Source organism: Pseudopipra pipra, chromosome 9, assembly GCF_036250125.1.
Source record: "Pseudopipra pipra isolate bDixPip1 chromosome 9, bDixPip1.hap1, whole genome shotgun sequence".
In the NCBI taxonomy this organism is placed as follows: domain Eukaryota; kingdom Metazoa; phylum Chordata; class Aves; order Passeriformes; family Pipridae; genus Pseudopipra; species Pseudopipra pipra.
In genome coordinates, this window is record NC_087557.1 from 21,497,888 (window position 1) to 21,520,010 (window position 22,123).

Below are 22,123 nucleotides of genomic sequence, written 5' to 3' on the forward strand. Positions count from 1 at the left end.
CATGAAAAGCAGCAATAAATAAATGATTTTGCACTCTATTCCTAGAAAGCCGACTTGAGTTTACTTATCACTTCCTTCTTGCCAAGACTCAAATATGTTTCATTTGTTGAAATATTCATTTTCCCCATCCCTTGAAAGGAGCATTACAAATGAAAGTGTAAATTGCTTCCAGACAGATCTTTGCTTCCTCCCTGCTTGCCTGAGGAAAGCCGTGTGCTAACAACTGCAACGTTTACCTTGTGAACCTGCCAGGTGCTGGGTCATCTGCTGTTTACAGGGTGGGGAAAAAGCCTCAGTAATTTATCTTCTACTACTTGAACCATTTTCAAACCCCCACTAGCAGATGGAATGGGAACAGTGGTGGTTTCAAGTTGCCGATGGTACCTGGGAGTGATGAGCGCAACATGCACCACGTTCACCCTGTACCCTGTCAAACTGTTGCTGCTTTGTGCTGTACTTGGCATCCAAACTGCTCGTTGCTTTGGGTGAGTGACTGTTTCTGAAGCCACGTCCATGGGATGATAAGATAAACAGTCAGATCAGCACAACCTCTCTGCTTTCGTGTTGTGTGGTCCGTAATTGCTGTCTTGAGTGATTTCTGTATTTCTAATGAATAGCGAGAGACATTGTTTTGAAGTCAACACAGTGCAATGTGTCTGCCTTCAGAAAAGTAATCCTCTTGATAAATTTGAGATGACAAATTGCCACGATCGTGTTGTAACAGGGAATTGTTTGCAACGTGCAGCCTTCTCCCATGCTAGCTGCCCAACAGAGTGCTGGGGAGACAGGGGTTTGTTTTCTTGGAGTGTGTAAATAGTGAGAATGTGGCTGATAGCTGTTCCTTTCGCTGGTGCCTTAATACATTTTGGTCCTTCAGAGAACTGTGACTGTAGTCTTTCCATTTTAGCTCTGGCATTGTGGAAACCTTGGAGACAGTTATCACATGAGGGGGAAGATAGTGGCTGGGGTGAAGTAAAGGCTTACACTTGGGGTTCAGGTTCATTATGGGGTTGAAAGGGATTAATGGGTTAATTACTCCCTATTGTAAACTGAGAACAGAGTCTAAGACTAATGGCTTTGGCCAGCTTGGGAAAAAATAGGCTGCTCGGTAAAGAGAGACACTTAAGCCTGGTTTTCAAAAATGCTGAGTGCACACCAGCCCTTATTATTGGGACTGGTGTTTGTCACAGAGGTGCCTTACCTCGGAGCTGTTTATCATGTATGGCAGTGAGGTACCAAAGTGCTGCCCATGCACCAAGCAACAGGGAGCCGTGGGGCAAGGGCAGCAACTGATGATGCAGATTTTGGCCAGGTAATTTGATAGGGCTTGCACAGCTTGAGGTGAAGCTCAGGTTGCAGGGTCATGGGTTGAGTTTCCTCTGCTGGCTAGATCAAATATGTGCCCTGCAGTCACCCCTCCTGAATGCTCTGCAGGGTTATTCTCATGGTGGTGGTGTAGAGGACTGGATCTGCTCTTGGGCACTGAAGAGGGAATCAGGTTTCATACAGGGTCAATGCCAGTACAGAATGGGAACTGAAATCTAGATGTTGCCCGCAAAACTTGATGGGGTCTGAGTGTTAGTTCTCTTTGGTGTGTAGTTTTGCCCAGGTATAGGTCAAGTTGCTCCTTATAGATTGGTGGTTTCACACCTTGAAGCTCTCGTGTTGTTGAGCACAGTGGTGAAGAGTCCCTTAACCTCAGTGGCACCAATGAGAGCGTGGCCAACAGCAGGCACGTCCGATCCGTGAGTGACCTGCCACAGCCCCGCGACTGCGTGCTCTCCGCCTGGTCCTCATGGAGCAAGTGTGATCCCTGCCAGAAGAAAAGGGTGAGTGTTTGTGGTCTAGGCATGAAGCCTGAGAAACCAGGAGGCAGAATCTCCTCTGAGCCTTGTCTTTATTATCTGTGGGGTTGGGCATACAGGAGGCTGCTGAGGAAAGTCCTGTAAGGGTGAGACTGTGGGCTTTTGCTTTCAGGTGGCTTTTGGCTCTTCAGCTCACCAACCCCAGTAATTCCAGTACTTTCCAGGGTGCCTCTCTGTCCTGAGAAGGTGTAAGCCCAGGCTTGGTAAAAACTGGGGCTTTTGCAGGGACTTTCCAACACAGTCCTTTTCTTCCAGCATTAGTGCAAGGCACCATCTACACTAATGGTCCCCTCTGGGACCTGGAGACACTTGGTGCATCTCAGGATTAAGATGCTTTTTCTTGTCTGCCAGCCAGCATTTTCCACCCGAGAAGCCCCATCAAATGAAAGTAATGATCCCAATAGCATGAAGGGCAAAATCCCCCTTGCTAGAGAGACCTCTACTAATGAGTTGGAGAAGCTGTTCCCAGGCTTAAGCAGAAATAACCAGTGATGGGAGTTGGGAAGAGTGAAGCTTCGTATCAAAGAGTTAATCTTAGAAGCTGGGGAAAAAAGGAGGGCTAACATATTGGACGGAGTAATTGACTGCTTCACAGCAGTGTTGTGGGCGGAAAAAAATCCCTAATGATACAGAGGGGCAAGTAAATACACTGACAGAAAATAACAAGGGATGTCGTTACCAGTGCTAATTGAAAGAGAGGAGATGGAACTGAATCCTTCCTTACTCTTGCAAAGTCCTGCGCTACCCTGTCAGGCTCATTTAAAGCAACTGTCAAAGAAAAGCAAACTTTCCTTCATCCCTTCCAGTCCTCAATCTTTCCTTAATAAAATTAAAACTGTCGCAGATCAGAAACCTTTGAAACTAGGCACATTACTAACATCACACTTTCTTTGCTGACACTTTTTTTTTGATATGACAGTACCCTTAGATCAGTTTTCCACACCACAAAGATTGTTTTTTAACTAGAGAAGCGTAAAATTCACAATTTCTGTACACTTGAGTCAATATTTTTTATTTCATCACAGTACAGATTTGCCCGCCTGGAACAACCCTCTCAGTTCAATGGAGATCCCTGTGATCACTCTGACAGAGAAACCGAAGACTGTGTTACGAATAGTCCTTGCAGGAATAAAGTTAGATGTGATGGGTTTGTGTGCTCAGTCACAGGTAAGGACTTGTGGAGTGGGAAGTGGGAAGTGGAGGTGCTCAGGTGGCATCTCTGACACCACTCTGCTGAACTTCCTGCTTTTACAAGGGTTTGCTGGGCCAAAGGGATGTCAGGAGTTGACCCGGCTCCATCCATGCTTGTGTTTGCATCAGTGGTTTTGAGTGAGTCCATTAGCCAATATCTGTCAGTCTAAAGCATGTCTTTACATCTTCAAATAGGAAATTAAAACCCAGTTATATCAGTAAAATCTGTAGCACAAGTGACAGCAACAGGAGAACATGCACTGGGGCATCCTTGACATTCTTTCTAGGTTGAGCAATGAATTTTAAGATTAGGAGAGTTTTGAGCAAAACTGAGCAGTTAAGAGTTTGGTGATCCATGCAGATGAATATTTTTTTTCCAACTAGATTTGAACAATTCGTTACAGGAATCTTTTATTTTGTTTCTAGACTGAGTCAGAGAGTATGATCATAGGTTATTTTATGTGGGTCTTACACCTTGTATCCTAGGGAGATGCATTACACGGAGGCTACTCTGCAATGGGGACGATGACTGTGGGGACCAGTCAGATGAAAAAAACTGCAAAAAGGTGTTTAAAAAGTGTGACCAGAAGATGGAAGAATACTGGGGAATAGAGAATCTGGCAAAAGGGTAAGTCAGTGACTTGCATGAAATGTTTTCTTACTTAAGGCTAGGAATGATCTTATGTGGCTTCAGACATAAACACTGACCAGAGAAAAGCTCTAGCAATTGTTGTATCTGGAAGTGAGTTAGGATCCAAAAACCTTTGGGAACCTCATCCAAAGTCTTGTGGACATCAGCCTGTTGGAGTGAGTCTAGAGGATGGTCACCAAGGTGATTAGAGGAATGGAGCACCTCTTCTATGAGAAAAGGCTGAGAGTATTGGGATTGTTCATCCTGGAAAAGAGAAGACTCTCGTGTGACCTAACTGTGGCCTTCCAGTATCTGAAAGAGCTACAAGAAAGATGGAGAGAGACTATTTACAAGGGCATGGAGTGACAGGACAAGGGGGAATGGATTCAAACTGACAGAGAGTAGGTTAAGATTAGAGATTAGGGAGAAATTCTTCCCTGTGAGGGTGGTGAGGCCCTGGCACAGGCTGCCCAGAGATGATGTGGCTGCCCCATCCCTGGAAGTGTTCAAGGATGGATGGGGCTTGGAGCAACCTGGTCCAGTGGAAGGTGTTCCTTTCCATGGCAGAGGAGTTGGACTAGATGGCCTTAAAGGTCCCTCAACTCAAGCCATTCCATGATTCCATGAAATCAGTATCTTGGATTGCCTAAAATATGAACCTTACTATGGGTTTGTATCTTTATAACATGTATTGATTTGGAGGAGGAAGAGGGAGTTCAAAATTTCTTTGATTTCTTTCACAACAGTGAAAGATGGAGGAATTTATGGGCTTTGCTTGACTGGAGTAGGGTTAACATGCATCTTAGCAAACTCCAGCTTTGTGGGGATTAAAATCCAAGTCTGAATTGATCCAGCTTTTACAAGCTAAGACTGTAACAACTTTCTGTAAGATCAGACTGTGTGAAAAGAGTTTTTTCTCATTCTACAGGGAAAAAATGCTTTTTACATTAAAAAAAAAAAAAAGGAAAAGAAAAACTCCTGTTGCAAGGAAAAAATTATAATTTCCTCGTTATTCTCTGGAGATATGGCTGCTGCACATGTCATTGCTAATGCTTTGTACTTCTGAGTTTAATCAAAATTAAAAATAATGTTGGACTATTATAGGAACATGCTTCTCATCTCTTTGAAGCTACAGTTGCTCAGTAATTTGCTTTTAGTGGACTTCCCATCTTTTCAGATTGTTCTAAAATTAGAGTTAATTTTTTACAGCCTCAGAGTCATTATCATGCAAGCCTCTCTCCCCAAAATAAGGAGAGGCAGGTCCAACAGAGTCCTGGAACGCTAATGGGGACACACATGGACTACTAGCAATTTATCCTCTTTTTTTTGGTGAAGTTTTATCTATTTACACTTATAACCATTTGAGTTTGTGGAAGTGAGTGCCACGTCCTCAGCTGTGTGCCACAAGGGTGGTGTGTGTCCTGACAGTGAGCAACAGAAGGGTTTTTACTGCAATACATCCCACCAGCAGCAATAGGAAGAACAAGTTATGGAGTTTAATCTCCTCATCTAAAAAGATTGCAATGCTACATCTTTTCTTAGAGCAGATTTCTCTCCATCATCCAATGAAATAAAAAAAAAAAATATTCCCTTAATTTCAAGGATTAGTTGAAAAATTCCTTGACTACCTTTATTCTTGTGCCCTGACAATTTTTTCTCTCTTCTACTGACCTCTGGTTGATCCTTGACCAACCTGGCAAAGATCATGACTGATAAACCGGAACAAAGAAATGTGAATTAAAAATTGGTCTGGATTGATGACATGGGTTGGCAAACCTGTCTTTAAATTTCCTGCTGGATGCAGTGAGCATTTGGCGATGCTCAGGGTGGGCAGCCTGACAGGGTGAGGATTTGGCTGGTGAAGGTTTGTTCTGCTCGTCCCTGAGAGTTCCAGCAAAGACTACAAAAGCTACCAGTGCTGGTGGCAATAACTCTGGTGTCATTCATAGCTGGGTGCTGAAAATTGCCTTTCATATTTATCAAGTGTCAAAATTTGACTCTGCCTTTTGCTTCCTTGTTAGTTAGGTTCTTCTGCAGCAGCTGGGTTGGTTGGACTGTGAAAGAGGCAAAACTTTCTTTTGGGTTTCAAAATAAAGAAGTGTGAAACAAAAAGTCCTCAGCCAAACAAAGCAATCTTTTGCCTTTCTCAGTCAAGGCATTTAGTGTTTACCTTTAAGTTGATGATATTGTAAAATTTTGCTGCTATGCTTCATCTACAGGTTAAATATTTTCACAAACAACTTGGAAGGATTAGTTCTTGATCACAGGTACTATGCTGGGGGATGTTCTTCCCATTATATCATGGACACAAGATTCAGAAAGCCATACAATGTAGAAAGCTATACACCAGAGGTATGTCTCAGATTTATCTGCAAATAAACACACATACATATATTCCAAGAGGTTTAGTGCACAAAACCAACAAAGCTTCATTACCAGATCATTTTATAAAAGATTACAAAAAATTTGTGACACCCAATAGGATCAGAGTGAATTTAACCCTATTGTAGAACATGATCATACTCCACATAGTCCATGATGTTGAACACACCCCCTTATAATATCCATGTGCACTGGAATAGGTGACAGTGTTCCCTTGGATCTTATCATTGCAAAAGCTGAGCCTTACCTTCCCAGTGCCAAGAAGTGTCCAAGAGGCCCCAAAAGGTATCCAGTGGGCATGGGGAGGTTAATTTTAGACAGAATTGTGGAGTGCCTTAAGAGCCACGCTGGGAAAGCTGCCCTTGTGCAACAGCTGAGGGTTGAGCAGCACACCATGTGCTTTGTATGAAAGGTTGTATCTGTGGTGCATCAAAGCTGTATTTCAAATATTATATATTTGACCTTAATGCTTTTGATGACATAGCATGATATTTTTGAGTGTTGCCCACTAGGAAACCTTTTCCTTTTAGAATTCATACTTTAATTGGTGCCTGTGTTTAAGACTTCACCTCCTTTGCATAAGATTGACATATTAAGTGAAAGCCTGAGGACCTTGCAGTATGGAGCAGATAGTAGCTTTCCTGCTGCTGTAAATCAAGTATTCTTGAAGTATCTGTGTTAATAATAATAGTGCTTTGCAATTATACAACGCTTTTCATCTTCAAAGTGCAAGCATTAATTCACAAGTATATTTGTATCTGCATTCCTTCCTCATGCTTCAGGTATACAATCACTATGCAGGAAATGAGACATGTTGTTTTTCCTTTCTGTTTAGACCAAAGGCAAATATGAATTTACAATGACTGAATATGACTCCTACTCAAATTATGAAAGCAATGTCCTGAAGGCAAAGGCTTCACAGTCAAGCTTCAGCTTTGGTATAAAAATACCAGGACTGTTTGAGCTCGGTTACAGTTCAAACGACAACAGGTTCAAGAAGTTCATTCAGAGGATGAAAAGATTTTCTTCAACTGTAAGCATTGTTCCACTTAATTCTCTTCTAACATGTTATCTGTTAGTGTGTGTGTGCCAGTTTGATGCTCGTCATCAGGTCAGCAGCCATGACTGGGATAAATGAAATCTTTTCCCCCACCAGATTGTGCCGTTTGGTCAAGTCTTTTCTACAGCCACAATGCCTTCATTTGTGTTTACGGCATCCAGGAGCTTTTCCATTCACATCTCAGCCAGGAACTGAGCTGCCTAACCTCTGGAATCAGCCACATATGATTGAGAGGACCCAGTGAGCCTCCTGGGTCCCTTCCATCTGTGGATATGCTATGATTCTGAGTGTGGTCTGTGCAGTGTCCTGCTGGGCATCCACATTTGGATGTTTGTAGTCAAGCCATTTAAAAAAGTGAAACTAAGCAACCTGTTCAAATGGTCTCCTCTCCTTACAGTCACCTTGCTACTTGGAGATGTTCAGGGCAGCCTTGACAATAACATAGAATGAAAACAGCTAGCAGGCCTTCTGTGGGTTTAATTATAGACTAACCGATGCCATTTGGCTTTGGCTGATGTGATCTGTCTGCCACGTGCATCATTCATCAGAGCAGGACACACACCTCACAAAATAGAAAAGGCACCATCACTTCCAGTCTCATCTTTGGAGGTTTGGTCATAGCTGTGAGCTGAGGCTGGCTTTAAGCTGGTTGGAGATCGGTAACTCCTAGGACTGCTTTATGAGATTGAGTCTGAGATAGTGTGCATCATCATCTGCTTTCTTTGTTTCATCTGTTATTGCTGTAAACAAACATAGCTCTTATCAGTGGTTTAATAATATCACTGATCTATGTCTCCCTTCAGTATAAAGTACACTCAGGAATGGCAAAATATTCCTTGTTGCTATTAAACTTGCATTTGTTTCCTGAAAAGTGGCATTTCCCACAACAAAATCAGAAGAAGCATTTGCAATAGATATCCAAAAAGAAACCCAATCCTAAGTCTTGATTTTATTATATAAGCTGCAGAGTTCTGTATTGAACCCTCCCTGATGTGCTCATCCTGCTGGCTCAAACAACTAGACATTTAATCCTTTGAACATGTTGAAAGAAATCTTCTATTCCTGACTTTTATGCCAGAAAGGGGGGAGATAATATTTATCCATGTACGCATATCTACACAGAGACATACAAATACGTGTGCATGTATGTGGGAGTGCTTGTGTTGTCTTCTTTCCTTTGAGTTTTGATAACAGCATATTCTATGAAATATGAATATGGATTAGCCAGAGAATTACCATTTCACATATAAATCATGATTTCAGATGTCAGAACTTTTCAGGAGAGAGTTTGTGACAGACAAAGGCCGGTCAGTGTTACTATGGGTGGAGCAGGCTCGTGGGGTGCTGCTGCATCCTTGCGTCCTGGGTATGCCAGAGCAGAGCCTGGACCCTGCCTTTTCCTGTGTCCCAAGAGTGGCCTGACTTTCAGAAACTTTACCACTAAAAATTTTGTTTTTGCAAAGTTAAAAGATTTCCAGTTGCAAACTATAAAATTGATAAATCGTGACCAGCGCTAATTGTTTAAGAGCAAATAACCACACACTGTCACGAGAATGACATCTCTCACTTCTTCTGGATTCTCTTGTGTTTCTGCATTTCATGTAGTCCAGCAAATTCATCCATGCCCGTTCTGAGCTGGCTGTTGCTGTTTATAAGCTGAAGCCCCGAGCCCTGATGCTGCATTACGAGTTCCTGCAGAGGCTCCACCAGCTCCCGACAGAGTACAGCTACGGGGAGTACAGGGAGCTCTACAGGGACTATGGGACCCACTACATCACTGAGGCCACTGTCGGTGGCATCTATGAATATACTTTAGTCATGAACAGTGACGAGCTTCAGAAGGCAGGTATGTGCATCTGATGGTTGCGAAGGAGCTTTGGGACCAGTTTTTTCATGGGAAAACCCCCCTGCAGGCACACAGTGATGGCTCAGGTCTGAGATGAGAAAAGAGAGATGGTGGAAGAAGGAGTTAACAATGTCTGAAAAAAGTCCTGCAGGATGTGGGAGTAGAAGTGCTTTATGGCAGTGAATAAAGAGGTTTTCAAAGCATTCTCAGCATCATGGACTTGTCTAGTGGTCAGGCTGTGGGTGCTGCCAGTTCACAAAGAAGGGCCCAGTAGCAAGTGTTTTAGATGACACGTTTTGGAGGCTGACAAGAGGTTGAGATGAATCAGAATCATGGATCTTAACATTTTTGTTAGCTTTGAAAACCTTCACCTAAGTTCTTTTTCCATTGCCTTTCAAATGGCAGTTTTGAAACACCTTTAGCCTCGAGAGCTTTTCCGGCATGTAGGAAGCAGTAAATAATTTGCTGGATGACTCTTATGCCTGACATTGCTCTTGCTCTTTGACTCTGGCTTCCTTTGTTGCAAGAAATGATGATTGTTGTGTAGAACAGAGCAAGCTATGTGACATTAATCAATAGCTGCCCTCTCAGTTATTTATTCATTGGCATGGGAGTGAGGACCTGCCTCCGCTGTCTGTTTGCAAAGGCATTTAGTGGACTCTGCTGTAGGTGATGCTCAATCTGTTTGCTCTGCTGTCGAGGAAGTTCCTTATCCTGAAGTCAGATAGAGCCCCAAGGGACAGAATTTAGATTCAGATTTCACATATTCAAATTTTAACACTGTTTCCCAATTTCAGCTATTGGTGTGGGCTCATTTGCTTGAACTAATGAGTATTATTGTTTGCATCAAAATGCTCCACCCATCAGTGTCTTCCAACCTAGATCAGGATCCTGCAGCAGTAGCAACATCTTCTCACTGTCCCCAGTACTGAGCTGGGCTGTAAGTTTTCACCAGGGTTTTTTAGGTCTATTTTCTGTGTATATGAATATAAAACATCAAACAGTTGTATTAAAATGCTACAATTTTTTGCTGTGTGTTTAAGGTTATTCTCTGAGCGATGTCCAAAAATGCACCCAGAATGGCTTTAACATTGGTGCAAATATTGATGAGGTCTATGTGAGGCTTGGAATAAATGCAGCTGGCTGTAAATCCATTCTTAAAGAGATTGGAGGTAAGCATGAAACACTTCTGCCATTTCATTTATAGCCTTTGTCATAATGAAAAGAAGATTTTTTTTGATCTTGCCTGCCTGAAATATTTCCCAACTTCCTCCCAGCCACTTTTGAGCTGCTGACTAACCCCAGCCAGGCTTAACAGAGGGGGAGATATCTCAAAGCTTGGGTTTTTCCTAGGATTTTCTTTACTGAGTAGAGAGTAAATATCTGCTCAGCATCCCCAGGAAAAGCAGGGAAGGATCAACCATTACCCACCTGGCTGTTGCTGTGTTACTAATCCCCCACCTCTCAGCAGAGCAGCCCAGCATGCCCCTTTTTGCACCCAAAAAAGCTCTGATGGGCTAAAAAGGGAGGTAATGGTGTTGTGGGAGCCTCAGGGAATGTGGGGAGCTGGGAGTGTGCAGTGGGAGGAGGGTGCACCTGAAAATACATGGAGGAGAACAAGCAATACTCCTGGTGGTGAGGAGCTGTGGATGGACCTGTGAGCTTTTAACCATAGGGTAGAAATTTAGGGGAGAGACATAAGGTGCAGAAGAGGAGCATGGAGTATTCTTACAAGGGATCAGGAGGGACATAGGACACACTTTGTAGGAAACCAGGTGTGAAGCACTTGTAGCGTTTTTCCTTTGCCCTCTGACTGTGATGGATCCTGTGCAGGGGTGTTTTGCTCTTAGCTTGTATCTCAACTGCAGTCCACAAAGACATAACTGGGCAGAGCTGGCCACTTTGTGAATGTGTTTTTGCAGACAGCACCTCCAAAAAAAAGTATGTGGAAGATTTCATTGCCCTGGTTCGCGGCGGAGCAAGTGAACACATCACCACGTTGGCCTACAAAAACCTGCCAACAGCTGCACTCATGCAGGAGTGGGGAGATGCTGTACAGTACAACCCTGAAATCATAAAGCTAAAGGTACTTATCCATCACTTCATTCAGCCTTACTTAGATGAGCACCTTGGAGAACTCTGTGTTCAAATAAACAAGATTTAAAGAAACAAACCCAGAGGAATAATAGACCTTATTGTGCAGCATAGTTTCTCTAAGATTGGGAATTCAGAAAATCAAAGGTGTGATGCTTTAAAAAGAGTGTGGTTGGAAGTACACAGAGTGAATAGCTTTGACCCTTGTAATGTGGCTGTGCAGATGTGATTCTTTGCTGATGCCAAGCAACAGGCAAGACAATCCACCTTCTCTTTTACCAGTGTATAACTTAACAAAATATATTTCTGACAGCATAGATTTTATAAGGACTTCTATTTTTCTTGAAATTTCTCATCTTCTGTGAGAACCAGTGACAATTTAGCAACAATCCTTTCAGTTCAGAAGGTCAAATAGTTCATCATACATGCCTGGATGTTTGTGCAGTTCAGCTAAACCTTAAAAAGAGAAGTTAGGTTTTGAAGAGTCAAGGATTTTTGATCCTGAAGAGTTTTAGAAGTGTAAAAAGTAAGCAGAAGTATGTAGCAATTCTGCTTCATCTTTTTAAATGTCAAAATAAGTGGATAGTACAAAGGTGCAAGAGGACATTCTTTTAAACAGAGGTTTGAACTGGTAGTGGTGGAAGTTGATTTTATTATTGTATGGTTGTTTTTTATTGTAAAATTTAGTTTTAGGCAAAAATACTTATATTTCTGAAAAGCATTTGTTTCTCAAGAAAGAGGTGAATTTTAAAAATATGAAGCAAGCAAAAAATCAGTAATTTGGAAATGCAGCCAGTGCCTGTGTGGCACTTTTTGCAGCAGAGGTGTCTTACCCAAGCCCCCAGTGTGCTGTGGATTGACCTTTCAGAAAAGCACTGGGAGGTCTCAGGGCAGGAGACAAGAGAAATGCAACCCTCTGCACTAGATCCCATGCACAGAAAAATCTCCCACAAGAAATTATTGCGTTCTTTGTCTTGCCTGGCATCAGTGACCAGGCTGCCCAGTGAAAAACCTCAGACGGATGTAATTTAGATTTGGTATCTTCATTTCCATACCAATATCCCTGTGGGGCTTGAAGATCAAAAGTGCCAGTGAAGTGTGACTAAATGTCAGCCCAAGAATGCTTAGTTAGGGAAAACTAAAGCAAATCAGTTCATAAATCATCTGCTGAAGGGACTTGGCAGGTCACTCTTAGTGTATTTCCTCATTTGTATGATCTGAATTCAAAAAGCAAAGTATGGATCACAGATAATTGATGAAGAGTGGATGTACAGCATCAGGAAATTAGTATTTTTTTATTGAAACATTCTTTAGTTCTTGTAGTTTGAGCCTGTGATGGCAGAAAGATGATCTTTCATGCTTACTTTGTTGATGTGGCCTGTATGGCAGCATCTCTGTAGTGAGGACGGGAATTTGGGATGGATCCTCTGGTGACATGTGGCAGTATCGTCCCACTGGCAATATTGAGACCCCACTTTAACTTTCCCTTGTTCTCAAGAGAAAAATAATGAGTGAACCAAAGTCTTCTTGATCCCCTATTGCATGTTCACCATGTTGTGCATCCCCTCGTCTTCTCCCACCAACCCAATCCGCAGATAGAGATCAAATCCTCTCCCTTCTAGAACACAGTGGAAACTCTTATCTTGGCTCCATAAAGATAGAAATCAGCCTTGAAATGCAGAAGTGGTGAAGGTGAAGGTGCTGATGTAAATGTCTGTGGCTGATGCCTCTGGCAGCGTTGGGGGGCTGTGGAGGGAATGGAGGAGATTTTTGTGGATGGGTGTTCGGGGACATTTATTAGATCAGAGTAAGAGATCACTCAGAAAGTGTAAGTTTGAGCAAATCTCATCTAAAAATGTCTTTATCAGGAAAATGGATGAAAAAGGATTTAATGGAACTCCTGTGAAACTTTGCTTGTTTGTTAACTTAACAGTTTGGCTGTTGTATTTTTTACACATTTCCAACTGCTTTGGTGTTGGAAACCAAGGGGAGCATCCTTCTGAGTACTCCTGACATCGTGGCTTTGTTGTTCACAAGGTTTAAGTAAATAGTAATGGGAAACCTGGAGCCTGTACCACACAGCCTTCATTTCCCTCTCCAGCTGTGCCACCACCGAGCTTTGTGATGTTCACAGCATCTTGAACTTGGAAATTAATGCAGTTTCTTGCCTCCCTTTAGGCAGAGCCACTGTATCAGCTGGTGACTCCAAATGACTTTGCCAGTGCAATCACAATAAAAGAGAATCTGCGACGGGCTCTGGATGAGTTTCAGCTGGAGACCAGTTCCTGTCGCTGTGCTCCGTGCCAGGGCAATGGCACCCCCTTCCTGCGAGGTACAAGGATTTTGAACCTCTTTTTTACCCTCTTAAGAGAAATCAGTTGGGAATTTGTGGGGAGCGAGGAAGGTTGGCTCTTTAGTTTCCCCTGTCATTTCTTTATCAGGTAATTACTTTATTTTTTTAAAGTTGGTCTGTTTGTAGAGTCCTGGTGAGTAAAGACAGTAAAGTCAGGGGATGTGTCTTTTTAATAGGAGTGACCATTTGTATCACTTTTATGGAAGAATTTGTTCCTTCTCAATTATGCGTTTAAAAAAAGCCTTTGACATCTTTAAGTCTCCTCCCTTGCTTTTAAGATTGCTTCCATCCTCCTGGAGAAGTGACTACTGTCTCAGCATTAATTAGTGTTTGTAAAAGTGTTTTGAAGATGAAAAGCACCATATAAGTGCCAAGTACAGTGATCACCACCACCTCCCCCCGTTTCTGATAGAAGCTGTCCTCCTTTGTAAGCAGGCTGTGATTTAAAAATGAAGGGGAAAAATAATCAAATTCAATGAAAACTGCTCTGCCTAAACAGACATAGATGATGTGATGAGAGCTTCTAACAAAGGGACCGTTTTGTCAAGTGCCTAATTCCAATCTGCATCTGCAAAATTCCTGATGAGAATCATTATCATCAAATTGTATCTAATGCAGAAACGATCACTTCAGGTACCACCTAGTTGATTATAGCACTTCAAGGGTTTGTCTCATGATGACCCTTGTTTAAATAACTTTTTAGGAGCTGAGTCAGGTTAGCGTTTCATTTAGGATCTTCTCAACAAGAGGTTTTAAATGACCACTTATTTTCTTAAGTGGGAGTTCTCCTCTGGGTTCCTGACATGGGATGCACATCGCAGTCCTGGGCAGCCAGAGCAGGGATATGTGGGCTTTTCCTCTGCCACAAAGCCAAGCTGGGATACTCCTGTCCCAGGTACTCGTTTCTGATGCTGCAGTTTGCTCCCTCTCAGCTTTACCAAGAGCTCTCTCTAGAGACCCCACCTTCAGTGCTGTGTCCAGCTCAGGGACCCCCAAGATAAGAAGGACATGGAGCTGCTAGAGGGAGACCAGAGGAGACCATAAAGATGCTTTGAGAGCTGGAGCCCCTCTGCTATGGAGACAGGCTGGGAGAGCTGGGATTGTTCGGCTTGGAGAGGGGAAGGCTCCAGAGAGAACTTGGAGCACCTTTCAGCACCTAAAGGGGCTCCAAGAGAGCAGGAGAGGGACTTTGGACAAGGGCCTGGAGTGACACAACAAGGGGAAATGGCTTTAAATTGAAAGAGGGCAGGGTTAGATTTGACATTTGGAAGAAATTTTTCCCAGTAAGGGTTGTGAAGCCCTGGCACAGGTTGCCCAGAGAAACTGTGGCTGCCCCACCCCTGTAAGTGTTCAAGGCCAGGTTGGACAGGGCTTGGAGCAACCTGGGATAGTGGAAGCTGTCCCTGCTCATGGTGGGGGGGTTGGAACGAGGTGATCTTTAAGGTCCCTTCCAACCCAAACCATTATGTGATTCTGTGATCTCTTTTGGAGAGGAACAGGGGGACTGTGTGGACCCCTGGTGTGAGGAATTACTGCTCCAGTGTGTTGGAGGTTGAGCTACAGTGCAGTGGCAGGAACAAATGGCTGGGGAGGCAAGAGGGGTGGCAGGGTAGTGACGGCTCCCCTCTTTATTGCTATTTCATCCTTTTAACATTGCAGAAAAATGATGGCGTTTCACCCACTGTCCCTTCCTCACAGAATATGAAGTGCTGAAAAGAAATGAGTGTCTGCTGGGAAATGTGACTTGAAGTCTCTAATTCCCACCATCTCTGCTTACTTTTAGGAACAGAATGTGAATGCTTATGTCCCCTTGGCTACAGCGGCATCGCTTGTGAGATCAGCAAGAGAAAAGGTGAGAGGGACCCCAGGTCTGAGGAGACAGTCACAGCTGCATTAGGAGTGTAGCTGATGGATGGAAAGTGATGCCCAGCGCTGGCTGTCCCCAGTCTGCCCAGCCCAGTGCACCAGGGCTTAGTTGACATCTGCAAAGGTGACAGATATACTTTCCCCACCCTCTTCTGAATTTCTTTGCACTCTCGAGGAGGAGAGTTTATTTTTGCTGTTCAAAGCTGCATGTACGTGCCTTGCAATTGTATCAAAAATATGAACTTCTGCCTAATTGACAATCCATGACAAGCCTCAAGTCTCCTCCAACAGCTCTGTTTCCTAAGTTTTTCCCTTTGAATAAGCCAGCATGTTGCAAACTGTTCTCCCCCAGATATGCTACCATGCATTTTAATCTTAAAATCTTATTATGTTGTTTTGAAGCGTTTACTAATGCTTCTTGGTCACTTGATATTACTGGTGTCTCCAGACTGATGTTTTTAACTCCTTCTAGTTTAGGATGATCTGTGAATTTAATCATTTTGTTTACTTCTTCCAGCTCATTAATTTATTTGCTAAATAATACCAGATCCCAGGCACCCAGAGCTCTGGCACCAGTCTGATGCAGTGCATTTATCACTGCTTTGTTTACAGTCTTATCCAGTACTCATTCTGTATGGCTGTGTCCTAACTAAGCTAGGCTGAAATGCATTTTAAGCCAAGCTTTCACCAAGCAGGGGGTCAATTTTATAGGTGTTTCTAGAAAAGTCCGTGGAGCCTTAAACTGTAGAGTAACACCTTATTTCAGTCTCCTTATCACACGTGCAGTCACATCCAACCCTCCCAAAGACTCACATCCATCCACTTGTCAACATGGAACTTCCTTTCTCACGCCCCTTTCCTCCTTTTATCTGTTCCCTCCATAATTCTCAGGATTTTGAATTTATGTCACTCACATGCTCAGGGTCCAGAAGAATCAGTGTAATAGGAAAAGCAATGGAGAGAAAGATGAGTAGTCAAGCTGTTGTTCATTGAAGTGCTGACACTGCCCCTCCCACCTCAAAACGTGGCTGAGACAAGTTTACTTGGTGTGTTTCTTATCTAGGCTTGGACTAAGTCAGAGACAGAAACATCCTACAAGAAAATATAAATCTAATTAACCTTTTTTGTCCTCTTTTGTGTCTTCTTAAAGTGTAGTTTGAATAAACACCAGAAATGTTGAACAAAGAATTAACATCTTTAAAGCAATCACTCATTGTTAATGACTCCAGTATATTGTTAGACAGGGGCAGAACTGTTTGTATTCAAATGTGATTCATGGAAGCTGACAGCTCTTCCCATGGAAAGATCTGCCTTATTCTGACAATCATTTCCTGCTTTGGTTTTTTTTTTCCAGATGCTGCTATTAGTGGAAACTGGGGCTGCTGGGCCAGCTGGTCTCCATGCTCAGGAGGTCAAAGAACAAGAAGACGACAGTGCAACAACCCTGCCCCACAGAATGGTGGTTCATCGTGCTCAGGGCCAGACTTGGAGACAGTTAATTGCTAGAGGGAATCATTAGGAACTTACAAAAAAAGTGATGGGCATTTGGAAAACTGGTTGGGAAGATGTCACCTGACTGGCTTTCTGAGTTGGCCTCTCTCTGCTCATGGGTCTCATCCAAGTGTACTGAAGTCAGAAACATTTCAAGACACTGGGAGCTGAGAGTGTGTTATGAATCACACCTTTGGACATGCCTTGCAATTGTCCCATGGGATTGAATGTGCTTACTGACCTTAATATTTTGCCTTTTCCCTGTCTTTATTGCAATGGGCTGAGACAAGCTTTATCTCCTGCTGTATTTGGTAGCTGCACGATTTAAAATTGTACTGTCTTGTTTTTGAAGGTTCCTTTGAGATAAGAAAAGACTGTTTGATCTGAGGCGCGGCAGAATGTGAGCTAATATGCAGCTTCTGTGAAGACAGCTGTGTCATGTGGAGCAAAATACAGCATGTTAAAGTCCAAATCTCAATGAGCACAACAGTATCTAATGTGACATTTAAAGCCTCTGTGCCTCAATACCCCAGTTGCCCAATTTATTGTATTTAACTTAAATTGTCTGTCATATGAGAAATCGTCTTCAAGGAGTGGAAACCAAATGGTGACACCAAAGCCTTGTGAGACTATACAGTAGTTTTTCTCCTACCACAGTAGGAGATGAGCCTCCTCCTTTGCCTTTCTGAGGTAGAAGAGATGCACCAAATATCAGATGCACCCTGGTATGCTCAGATACATCAGTGCTCTGGTTCCTTGGGAAGGGGAGGGAAGGACAGCGGGATGCAGCTGGGATGGATGAGGAACTGGAAAGCAGCTGCTGCTGCTTCTGCTGCTTGGGGATATTGGAGAGCAGGAGAGATGGCTACACTTGATGGAGAGGCTGTACCTTGACTAGGGATGTCACTCCAGGATGCCAGGATCCTCAGTTGGAGCAGGATGAGCACCAGCATAATCATACAGTCACAGAAGGGTTTGGGTTGGAAGGAACCTTAAAGATCATCTCCTTCCAACGCCTCTGCCATGGGTAGGGACACTTTCACTATCCTATGTTGCTCCAAGCCCCATCCAACCTGGCCTTGAACACTTCCAGAGATGGGGCAGCCACAGCTTCTCTGGGATAAATGGAGCTTTTTGGAACAATTGGTTGTACATTCCCTGAGGTGTTCTACCTGTAGTAGCTGCCTCTGTCCCAGGCAGGCTCTGTTTCATCTGTTTGATCCCATCAAAGTCTGTATTTCAGTAGCTACACTGCTAGTCCGCTCAGGGTAGGACATCTGACTTGAAGAGAGTTTGCTAATGAAAAGAGCCAAAGGAAATGGTTTGCCCTTTATTACTGTCCCTGGAGCTGTGCATCATAATGCAGATGTAACAACAGAGGAACTTATAATATTGTGCACCATGTCATGACCAACCTGAGCCTGGATCATTCCGGGGACTTGCCTCTTACAGCTTTGTTGGTGGTTAATGATTTTTCCAAAGGCATTTGGCTGGGCCTGCTGTAAAATAACCAACAATAGCTTTGCTCCAAAAAGCAATTCCATCAGTGTAAAGTTGTTCATGAGTGTTGTGAGTCTTCTAACATCCGCAAGGTCAAACACTCTTCTGAGGGTTTTTAGCAGTGCTGGTGATGGTGGGTTGGTATTGCCAGTTTCTCCCCTTTCAGACTGATGTTGTCTAAATGTAATTCCTATAAGAACAGCTCAGGCTCTCTGACATCTGAACAATGGAACATGCATTTAGTTGTAGCCCTCATGCCGCCTCCACACTTATTGACAAGGTTTCTGTGACAGCTTTAAGAAAGGCAGAGCACATTGCATATGTAAAAGATGAGTGCTCTATACTCATTATGGGCTTCACAATTTAGCTGCCAGCCCAAAACATTTCCCTTTTCCACTGTGCAGCTGTGATATCTTTTGTGTGATAGAAATTTGCCAGGAGATTAATTTTGGGTCATGGTCAAAGAGGTCACTGCTTGTGTGAAGGATGACATTCCTCCAGGTTTTTGAAGGCACACGAGAAGCTCTGCAGCTGAGGACCCTGAGCATGGTTCCTGGGTGCCTGTAAGGACAGGTACTTCAGTGTCATTGCCTGCCCTTCTTGAGAATGATCAATGTAATCTCACAAAGGAAATTTCTTAAATGAGTCAAGTGGGTTTTGTAAATTTAACCACCTTCCCTGATCATCAAGCCGATTAAACACGTAGTGGTGGTGCCTCTATCCATGGCTGTGGCAAGCAGAGCCAAGTGTAGCAACCTGGATTGGAACTCTTCTTCCCAAATCAGAAAAGCCCAGAGTTTTTGAAGTGGCAGTGCCTGGGTTTGTATATTTGGGAGTTTTTTTGGAGAAAGAGAGGAGAGATTTGACAGTCGTCAAGATCAGCAAGGTAGTCTAACTGAAGTATGAGTTCAACAGTGGTTGAATATGCAGCCTGCAGGCTTAGAAGCTCCCATAAAGGACATAACTTTATCTTGTCCTTGTGATTTTGTGCTTTGATTCAACTAACTAATGATTTATTATAACCTGGAGGGTAATAAAAAATACTATGCTGAAGCTTTTATCATTTCATTTTGGTTCGCATTAAATGTTGGTACTATCTTTTACTGGTGTTTCTAACTTCCACTTTCTGTGTAAGTTTAGATTAATAACCCACATGTGAGAACTCGGGAAGGCAGGCTGTGTGTGTGTCCAGTGCTGGCTGTGCTGCTGTAGCCCATTTCTCTGGTTAAGATACTTGTCTCAGTGGGCTCTACTACATCCCGTATTACATTTTCACAAGTAGTTTGCTTGAGAAAAAAGAGAGGGTAAACATGAAGAAACTGTATTTTTTTTGCATCTCCCTGCCTGAAGACATTGCTGCTGTGATGTTGCTGGATCCAGGCAACATGGCTTTGGAAACTCCCAAAAGGGTATTTCAGGTAAGTTGTAGTTGTCACATTCAGCTTTCCCAGGACAAAACCAACTTCACTCTTGCTACCCTAAACATCTCCATCAGGTGTGGTTAAACCAGACTGCTTTCCAGCTGAGATTCCTTTGCTCCCTGTTGTGTCATATCATGTACACATTTTGTGTTTACCTGTGAGGCTGGAATGTGGTCCACACTGCAACTGGGGACTTACAAACCCTTTGGTAGCCATAGTATTGCTAAATCACTTTACCATGCTCCTGTTTCTTGTGGATATATATATATATAAAACAATATATATATTGTTCTTCCCCAGGTTCTCTTCCAGATCGATTTAGTGGAAAGGAACTCAGAAAGTTCATGCAGAGGTGTTAACAGTCCCCAGAATTTCTTTGTTTCACTCTGATGGCTGAAGAGCCCAGTGAGAACTCAACACAACTGCCTGATTTCAGGTCAAATTATGCCTACAGATTAATCTTCCTTTTATATACCATTTTAATACCACCCTGCTTCTGTAAATCAACAAACCTAGAGATGAGTACAGTAATTATTATGATTATGAACACATATTTTTACTTATTTTTAATGCAGCACCATGAATCCCACTGTATTGGGCATGATAGAGCAGCCCCACAAGTACCAGTCCCATACCAAACTTGCCAGAATCTGGAATATCTTTTGTTTCAGGTTTTTGGCAAAGGATTACATGTTTTGTGTCTTCCTGTGCCTGTGCATTCCACTGTATAAAAAGAAAAGCAACAATTTTTGAGCTGCTTCTGCTGAGGAATTTTTGCCTGCTCTAAAATCACGGGCTCAGAGGGATGGAGGCATTGGGGCAGTCGACGTGACATTGACCCCGAGGTAGAAAACAGCTCTGTCTCAAGCACTGCCCTTATCTCCTCTTCTGTTAGCTGGTTATCTGGAGCCTGCACCTTGCAACCTCAGGTGTATTGTCATCAATCATTTGCTATTTTCTTTTGCGTGCTGGTTCCTCTCTGCCCTTCCTTTGTTAATAACCCAGTTTGCCTATATCCATAAAAATATCTGATTGTGATACCATTTATCCAAAGCGCCATACATCCATCATGTACTTATGAGCGAGATAAACAAGGTCTCCTGGGAAATATGCCGCGAGAAATATATAGGATAAATAACTATATCAAATGTATGTCAGTGTGCAAAAGGGGAAAATCCATTCATTAAAACCCGGGTGGAACTGCAGTGTTTTATTGTACCCTCTAAGCTTTTAGTTTAACTAAGAAACATACATTTCTGCTGCTTATCTCATCTTGCACAACTCTCATGCTGCCCACTTCAGCAGGAGATATATTAGCTTCTTCAACTGCCATTGTAAATGTGTAATTGCTCATAATCTTTTCTCTTTTTTTTTCCCCCCCCAGACCTTACAGGCAGCTTCTTCCTTTTTTTTGACTTCAGCTTCGCTTCAGCGTGCCTGATATTTGAGCCCTGGGGGTAGTGGAGGACTGGAGTGAGAGGAGAGGGGCACTACTCACATGCCTTTGGTGTTTAAAGGAAGCCCTTGGGTTTGTATTTCAGTGCCTTGGGTTGTGAGCAGAGTCATGAGAATGAACAACTGCAGGTAAAACGTAGCTTTTTCTGCTCTTATTTATATGTGTTTCCTAGTGGCATTTTATATGCAGTTGGATTTATTCTTTTTTGAGGTTCTCTAGCTTGTAATCTATCCTTCTAGAAACAGGTCTAAAAGCTGAGGATGCAGGTTCCCTTCCTGCAGGCCCCATCCCTCCCCACCCTCCAAGGCATCAGGTCTTTCTGTTCATTAATTTCTTCCCTCTGGCCACAAAAGAAGCATACTTGGCTTTCTGACTAAGGTGACTTTATACTCATTTGTTGGCAAGCATTTTCCTGAGTCTTAAGAAGTTGGTGTAAATGTAAGAACTACCTAAGAGCCAAACTGGTCCTTGGTATAAGAGCCCTGTCTCATGTTTCTACTTAAACTAATGGTTTTAAACTAAAAGAGCAGTGATTCAGACTTAGATATAAGGAAGAACTTTTTTACAGTGAGGGTGGTGAAACACTGGCACAGGTTGCCCAGAGAGGTGGTGGATGCCCCATCCCTGGAAACATCCAAGGCCAGCTCTGAGCAACCTGGTCTAGCTGAAGGTGGGATCATGGCAGAGGGATTGGACTAGATGACCTTTAAAGGCCTCCCTTCCAACCCAAACTATTCTATGATTCTGTGATTCTAAGCAGTTGGTATAAAGGTAAGAATCACCTATAAGTCAAACTGTTCCTTGGTATAAGAGACCTGTCTCATGTTTCCACATAACCTGGTAGCCCAATGCCAAACAGCATTGATCAAACCACGGATGGGAAAACCTGCTGAGATCCTACATTTCCTGTTCCTTTGAGAAGTGTAAATCACACTGGTCTGTGGGTGCTTCATGCTGCTGCATTTTC

At 43.0% G+C, this 22,123-nt stretch overlaps 1 protein-coding gene across 2 annotated transcripts; it reads left to right on the top strand.

Moving 5' to 3' along the window:
- Positions 1–240: 240 nt before the first annotated feature.
- On the top strand, positions 241–19,337 carry C8B (complement C8 beta chain). 2 transcript variants are annotated; one of them, XM_064665086.1, is made up of 12 exons: positions 241–485; positions 1,658–1,829; positions 2,891–3,032; positions 3,543–3,684; positions 5,907–6,039; positions 6,905–7,102; positions 8,735–8,975; positions 10,019–10,147; positions 10,898–11,061; positions 13,248–13,401; positions 15,206–15,274; positions 16,643–19,337. In XM_064665086.1, exons 1-12 carry the CDS (start codon positions 349–351, stop codon positions 16,792–16,794), a joined length of 1,833 nt encoding a protein of 610 aa, XP_064521156.1. In that variant the 5' UTR covers positions 241–348; the 3' UTR covers positions 16,795–19,337. The 2 variants fall into 2 exon arrangements, with proteins under 2 accessions (XP_064521156.1, XP_064521157.1); XM_064665087.1 differs by having other exon boundaries at positions 242–485; positions 1,679–1,829.
- The last annotated feature ends 2,786 nt before the right edge of the window (positions 19,338–22,123 follow it).